Source organism: Helobdella robusta, assembly GCF_000326865.2.
Source record: "Helobdella robusta unplaced genomic scaffold HELROscaffold_3, whole genome shotgun sequence".
In the NCBI taxonomy this organism is placed as follows: Eukaryota; Metazoa; Annelida; class Clitellata; order Rhynchobdellida; family Glossiphoniidae; genus Helobdella; species Helobdella robusta.
The window spans coordinates 8,489,533-8,496,662 of record NW_008704501.1 but is presented as its reverse complement, the minus strand read 5'-3'; the positions used below and the strand labels follow the sequence as shown (position 1 = coordinate 8,496,662).

At 33.0% G+C, this 7,130-nt stretch overlaps 2 protein-coding genes across 2 annotated transcripts; both read left to right on the top strand.

Annotated features, from left to right (window-relative positions):
• The first annotated feature begins 786 nt into the window (after positions 1 to 786).
• On the top strand, positions 787 to 3,530 carry HELRODRAFT_188794 (hypothetical protein). Its single transcript, XM_009021812.1, has 8 exons — positions 787 to 904; positions 1,194 to 1,267; positions 1,605 to 1,931; positions 2,057 to 2,269; positions 2,422 to 2,460; positions 2,840 to 2,953; positions 3,096 to 3,295; positions 3,316 to 3,530. Exons 2-7 carry the CDS (start codon positions 1,204 to 1,206, stop codon positions 3,221 to 3,223), a joined length of 885 nt encoding a protein of 294 aa, XP_009020060.1. The 5' UTR covers positions 787 to 904; positions 1,194 to 1,203; the 3' UTR covers positions 3,224 to 3,295; positions 3,316 to 3,530.
• Positions 3,531 to 4,313: 783 nt separating this feature from the next.
• Positions 4,314 to 6,595, top strand: HELRODRAFT_66187 (hypothetical protein; the record flags this gene model as incomplete). The annotated part of the gene is made up of 10 exons (XM_009021811.1): positions 4,314 to 4,469; positions 4,649 to 4,702; positions 4,821 to 4,869; positions 4,987 to 5,052; positions 5,141 to 5,211; positions 5,519 to 5,575; positions 5,681 to 5,819; positions 6,040 to 6,140; positions 6,266 to 6,385; positions 6,455 to 6,595. The coding sequence occupies 10 exons, from the start codon at positions 4,314 to 4,316 to the stop codon at positions 6,593 to 6,595; spliced, it is 954 nt and encodes a 317-aa protein (XP_009020059.1).
• Positions 6,596 to 7,130: the final 535 nt, after the last annotated feature.

Here is a 7,130-nt window from a genome sequence, read left to right as displayed (position 1 = left end):
AATAAAGGATTGCCAGCTTCGAAATTGTGAATGTGACGTTTTGTTTTAGAAATAAATAAATATAAACACTAAACAACATCTAACATGATATCAAAGAAGAGACGAGAGAGAGACAGAGAGAGAGAGAGAGGAGAGACATAAACCGACACACAAACATGCAGACAGAGAATTGATATGTCGTTGTTCAGCAGCAATAGTTTTGAATTCGAAGAACGTGTTATACCATCAGTGCCAAATCTTCAGAAATTTGTCGCATTCGTTCTTATTATTTGTTAGAATCAATCCGTTTCATGTTTAATTTTATGTTTAATTTAATTAATTAAGCAAAGTCAATCGAAAGTTTTAACGAAAGCAATTTTATTGAGAAATTAACATGCCGAAATCGTTTAAGATATACAGCATTGGTCTCCTGTCATATCGTTCTATCGGTAATTTAGATTTTAAACTAAAGTTTTAGAATTTTTTGCCATAAATTGAGAGCACGAAAGCATTTTTTGTTCTCCTGTAGCATTTTCTCAAATCAAAAAATGCATGTTTCGATCAATCAAAACTTCAGACCTCAATAAATGCTCCTTATTAAACAAATTAGATTTGAGAAATAATTAGAATCATACGAACCTACAAAATCTTGATATTTCATTTCAAGTAACTTCTAATTCTCATTAAAACACCTCAAAACTTTCATTCAGAGCACATACAAGTTTAAGAACTTACACCTGTATTTCAAAACAGCAATAAAACTAGATATCCCTCTGGCGAAATTTTACGGGAGTAACGTGGCAATAGGTCTGGTGAATAAAAGTTTGCCTCTGCCGGCCACCTGGAGTTTTTGTGGCTGGTGGCGACACTACTACGATTACTACTTCCGAAATTTGTATAACTACCATTACGATGACGTGCCTGTGTTAGTACAACTATGATGTGTGTGTGTGTACGTGTGTGTGTGTGTGTGTGCATGTGCGTGGCGCGTGTGTGTGTGTGTGTGGGGGGGGGGGGTGGTGTGGGGGGGTGTAATTTATTGTCTGTAGGTTAAAATTTCATTGACTTATGCCATATTTTCTGCGTCGCTATTTCATTTTACTTATTATGATATTAAAAAAATTCAAAATTTTTAAAAATTAAATTATCGATAAATGATAAAAAATGTCTGGCCATACCTTATAATTGTCTGAGGAAAACTGGAAACTTGAAAGCCAAACAGAGATGTCCGGTTACTACATACGTTGGTGTAGTGGGTATGACTACATTCATATGCTTGCCGTAGTAGGTCACTCTTTACAGTTATTTTTCATTCATTCATTCATTCGTTCATTCATTCATTCGTTCGTTCATTCATTCGTTCGTTCATTCATTCATTCATTCGTTCATTCGTTCATCCATTCAATTTTTCTTTCTTTCTTTAATTCATTTATTTTTTTCACATTTTGTTCTGATTTTCGTTTAGACGTCAACAATCACCAATCAACAGCTAATTAAATTCTTCTCAAAAATCAATCAACCAATCGCATTCCAAGTGACAGCCACCAATTAAATTTTACACCCAATCAACAACCAATCAAAATTCACAAACCAAAAACCGCCCGACCAATCCGCGACCGACCTAGTCGAGCCCTTAAGAATACGAATCGTACCGAAACAACCCCAGACGGGGGAGAGCTTGGACGTCACCTGTGCCTTGAAGATCGCAGTCGATAGAAAAGAAGCCCACGGCATCAACAACATCGTCATCTTCATCAACGACAAACCTGTAGCCCAAAAAGCTGCCGATGTTAATGACACAACGAGGGTAAGTTTCTTCGAAGTTAAGGTGAGAACACGGTCGGGTCCTGGCACAGTTAATGTAACTTGTCAGTATGTATCCACTGCTAAGGATCCCTATCTGCATCAAGTTTATTTTATGTTGAAAGAAACACAACTACAACATGTACTAGGTACGTATGTGTGTATGTGTGTGTGTAAGTCTGCGTATGTATGTGTGTGTTTGTGTATGTATGTGTGTATGTATGTACTATGTTTCTATGTAATGTTTAAGCTTAATTACCAAAAAAATGAACAGAGGTTAATGAAAGCGCGCCAAAAACGTCAGCCACTTTGACCACTTCGGCCACACCAGCCGCCGATTACGAAACTGTGAGAGGAATCACGCCGCAAGGAATGGGTAAAAAGAAGAAGATAATCATTGGGATCTGTATCGTCGGTCTGATTGTTCTAACTTTAGTGGTCATTTTCTTAATCAACAAAGACAGTGAAAATATGGAAGGAAAGCTTTGTGGGCATTCACTCATTCATTCATTAACTTTCACTCATTCATTCATTTTCACTCATTCATCGTTTTCATTCATTTTCACTCACTCATTCATTCATTTTCATCCACTCGTTCACTCAACGATTTATTCATTTTATTTTCTTATACTTCTCAAGACGAGGAACCCGTAACGGAAAAAGAAGCCAGACCAAAATGTACCTTCCGTTATTAATTATCTTTTACAATAATATCATTGTATCGAATTTAAAACAAGTTTATTTTAAATTATGAAATTTTAAATCAATTTTTTTTAAAATTTTGTATGTCTGTGTAATGTGTGTGTGTGTGTGCGTGTGTGTGCGTGCGAGCGTTTGGTTTGAAGGAATGTTAGCTCAGGCAGTAGAGTGTCCGTGATGTTTCGAGTCTGTTACTGCTTGGTGACCTGATTTGAATACCATCTGAAATAATACGCGTAAAATTTTGAACGAATAAAATTAAATAAACATTTAAGTTAATTAATTAATTGATATAATTGTTTTTTTTATTATAGAACCATAGCGAATGATATCTTTCCATATTTTTCTTCATAATCAGATAGAAAAAAGCTGCTGGATAAAGTAGCGAAAATTCAACACCGCGTTGAGTGGCCCAATAGGCCACCAACTCCTCAAGTCCACTCCACCCATCATAAATCCAAGAATAAATTAGGTGAGGACGATGATGATGGTTATTTGGTGGTTATGTGACAGTCACGATGATGGTGATGATGGTGATGGATATGGTGATGATGACGATGATAATGATGAGTAGCCGAATGTAGGATTTTTTTTTAAATAATTTTTCCGATAAGCGAGAATACCCAACTACAGTACTGCTAGTAGTAGTATGAAAACCGACCGGAAAAAGAAAAACAGAGAACTTTCAGCCCCCAAAGAAATAAAAATCGACGACAATGATATGATTAGTGAAGACGATTAGTTAAAAAAAGTTTAATAAAACAAATTGTAATTTTACTCTCTGATCTATGACAAACATCAAATTTTGAGGCGAATGCTCTGTTAATGACTAAGATGCCTTCTCGCCCGGTTTGTATACAAGGAGTGTCCGTGTTGATTCTCCAGAGGTTTATAAAGCGAGAATTACAATTACAAATACTTCTAACCTATAAACATTGTACTATATTACTAATTTTAAAGTTCAACACACTCTATTCATGAATAATATTATATCCATGTGTATATATATCTATAGTGTATCTATCTATATCAATAAAGTTATAATTATATATTTACTGTAATTTCCTTTTTTCGTGAACGAATAAAAATTTTTTTTTTTCGTAATTCAACTTTAATAAAAAAAATTTAATTAATTTGTTTATGTACATAGTAGTAGAACGTAAAGGAGTAGTAATAGTTCAATTCCTGTAAAAAAAATCATTCCTGGAATGTAGATAGAGGCGTGTGGCTGTTTCTACTTTATTAATTGTATACTATTTAAAAATATAAATAATAGCTAATTAATGAATGCAATTAACTAATTGTACACGTATATACGCATCGAACTATTAAGCACCTTTTAACAAAAAAAATTATTTCAACGGTGTCGATGAAACATTAACCGTTTTTGGTTTGTGTACATATATCTCAACCATTTTTCCAATTAAAGTTTGGATTTTTGTTGCTTTTTTGAACTTTTTTCTTTTTTTAAGTTAAATTCACATAAAATAAATTTAATAAATAAAATTGATTGGTTGCTTGTGTTAATCAAAAAAGTTGAAATTATTTTTTTATTTGCGATTAGTTAGTGAGAGAAACCAAAGTCTATCCTGTCTCTATTCTTAAATCCTTGTCCTGCCCTGACCTGTTTTTGTTTGTTTTTAAAAGTTGAACTTAGTTTAAAATTATTTTCGTATTTAACGAATTAAAGCTTATTAAAGTTGAAAACAAATCAAATAATTTCGTTACAAATCTCTATTGATCATTGGAAAATTGAAACAAAAGTCACCTTGTGTCCAAACTTTGATTAAAAAATTAAGAGAGCCAAGACTATAAAACTCAAGATCAGAAAAATGTCGACTCCGACAACTCTGGCCCCAAAAAGCCAAAATAGTTCTTCAAGTAATCCGGAGGATCACAAAATAGGCAAATATCGTCTGATCAAAACAATAGGGAAAGGGAATTTTGCAAAAGTAAAGCTGGCCAAACATATACCAACTGGTCAAGAGGTGAGAATATTGTTTTGTAGTTCTTAAGAAAGTATTCTTGGATAACATTACACCACTATACAATTTTAGAAAATTATTAATATATTTATAATATTAGTTGAACAAGCATTGTTAAATTAAAATTTAAAACTAAGACCCCAGCTGTAAAATTTTCTTATTTTCATTCTTCTCTCACATAGGTAGCCATCAAGATCATTGACAAAACTCAGCTAAACACATCCAGCTTACAAAAAGTTAGTGTGTGTGTGTGTATGCGTGTGTGTGATTGTGTGCGTGCGTGCGTGCGTGTGTATGTGTGTAAATATATATATATAAATATAAATAATAATAAAAAATGTTATCCAACCCCAGCTCTTTAGAGAAGTTAAAGTGATGAAATGCCTAAATCATCCTAACATAGGTCAGTTAAGTTAGCCAGTCTGTCATTGTTGTTATTATTATTATTATTATTACTGTTGTTACTATTATTGTTGTAATTGTTATTACTGTTTTTCATTTTTAAAATGAATTATTTCAGTGAAACTATACGAAGTAATTCAAACCGAAAGAACAGTCTACCTAGTCATGGAATATGCCAGTGGAGGTATTATTATTATTTATATTATTATTATTATTGCTGTTCCAGAGGTATTATTATTATAATTCTTATTCTTATTATTATTCTTTCAAAGGGGAGGTCTTTGATTTTTTGGTGGCTCATGGCAAGATGAAGGAGAAGGAGGCTAGGGCAAAATTTAGACAGGTGTTTGTTCGTTTGTTTGTTCTTTCATTCCTTTTTTATTTATTTTTTATTCGTTCATTCATCCACTCATTCATTTTCTCATTCATTCGTTCATTTATTTATTCATTCATTCAAAAAAGATTTAATCAGCTATGTGTTTGTCGGTCCATTCATTCACTAGTCACTATTCAATCATTTATGCATTCATCCATTTTATAGACACTCGTTCATTTGATTCTTCACTCATTCAATTACTTATTTTTTTTTCCAAAATCATTTATTCAATAATTCATTCATTCATTCACTCTATCCATTCATTCATATTTAGATAGTATCAGCAGTTCAGTATTGCCACAAAAAGCTCATCCTACATAGGGATTTGAAGGTTGATGATGATGATGATGATGAGGATGATTGAAAAGGGAAGAATGAATGAATGAATGAATGAAAGAATGAATCAATGACAAACATTTTCCTCCCTGTTTTCTAGGCTGAGAACTTATTAATGGACGGCGACTTCAACATAAAGATTGCAGATTTTGGGTTCTCCAATGAGTTCTCCCACGGTAGCAAGTTGGATACGTTTTGTGGCAGCCCTCCGTATGCTGCCCCTGAACTTTTTCAAGGTCGTTTGGTTGGCTGTGTGTTCCGGTTGGTTGGTTGGTTGGTTGGTTAGAGGATTGATTGGCTGGTTGGCTGGTTGGTGGATTAGTTGGCTAGTTCAATCCTCGTTTATAGTCTCCATCCGTTATGGGTCGGTTAATTGTGTGTTTCTGAATGGTCAGTTTATTGATTGGTTGGCTGATTAGATGGCTGATTGGTTGGATGAATCGGCCAATCACATGACAGGTAAAAAGTACGACGGCCCTGAAGTAGATGTCTGGAGTCTAGGAGTCATCCTGTATACACTCGTCAGTGGGTCGTTACCTTTCGATGGGCAGAATCTTAAAGTGGGTGGAGCTTGTTTTGTTCCTTTCTGTGATTGGCTGGCTGGTCGGTTAAATAATTGATTGATTGGTTGACTGATTGATTGATTAGTTGATTGATTGATAGAATTGAATTGAATTGAATTTAGGAATTGAGAGAGAGGGTTTTAAGAGGAAAATACAGAATTCCATTTTACATGTCAACTGACTGTGAGAATCTATTGAGGAAAATGTTGGCCATCAATCCGAGCAAGAGATCTAATCTAGAAGTTAGTTCATTGGCTGGTTGGTTCATGAATGATTGATTGATTGGTCAACTAATCAACCAATCATTGAAGGCCATAATGAACGACCCCTGGATGAATATTGGTTACGAAAATGACAAACTCGTTCCATACATCGAGCCACCATTCCAAATTAATAACGAAGTTCTTGGTTGGCCTCTTCATTCATTCATTCATTCTTTCATATTTTTATAATTATCTCATTCATTCATTCATTCACCCATTCATTCACTCATTCATTCATTTGCCTGTTAGCCCTAACTATTTAAATTTTTCGTGATTTATTTAAATATTCAGTCATTCAAAACATCTGCCGTGTTTTTTTACACTCATTCGTTTTTTACTATTTTTTTATTATTTTTTTTATTATTATTATTATTATTGATTTGTCATTTTAAATATTTCAAATATAATTCATTCTTTCGTTCACACATGCTTTCCCATAATTATTCATAATTATAAGTTATAACTAGTCACCATAAATTTGGCGATTTATATAATTATTTTCATAATATAATAATAATAATAAATATAATAATTATTAGTATTATTATTCTTATAATTAAACGTTATTACAAATAGTTTATTAGTAACTATCACTGACTTGTCTGTCAATTAGGATATCTTTGGATAAAGAAGAATAATAACAATAATAACAAAATTATAGTAACCACTGAATAATAATAACAACAATAATAATAATTACGATAGTAATAATAAATATTCATAA

What these genes read in the sequence shown, in the direction of transcription:
- HELRODRAFT_188794 (XM_009021812.1), top strand. Translation starts at nt 1,204, where the DNA reads ATGTCCGGTTACTACATACGTTGGTGTAGTGGGTATGACTACATTCAT. An exon ending in ACAACTACAACATGTACTAG is followed by an intron (nt 1,932 to 2,056) that starts GTACGTATGTGT and finishes AAAAATGAACAG; the next exon opens with AGGTTAATGAAAGCGCGCCA. An exon ending in AAAAGAAGCCAGACCAAAAT is followed by an intron (nt 2,461 to 2,839) that starts GTACCTTCCGTT and finishes CTTCATAATCAG; the next exon opens with ATAGAAAAAAGCTGCTGGAT.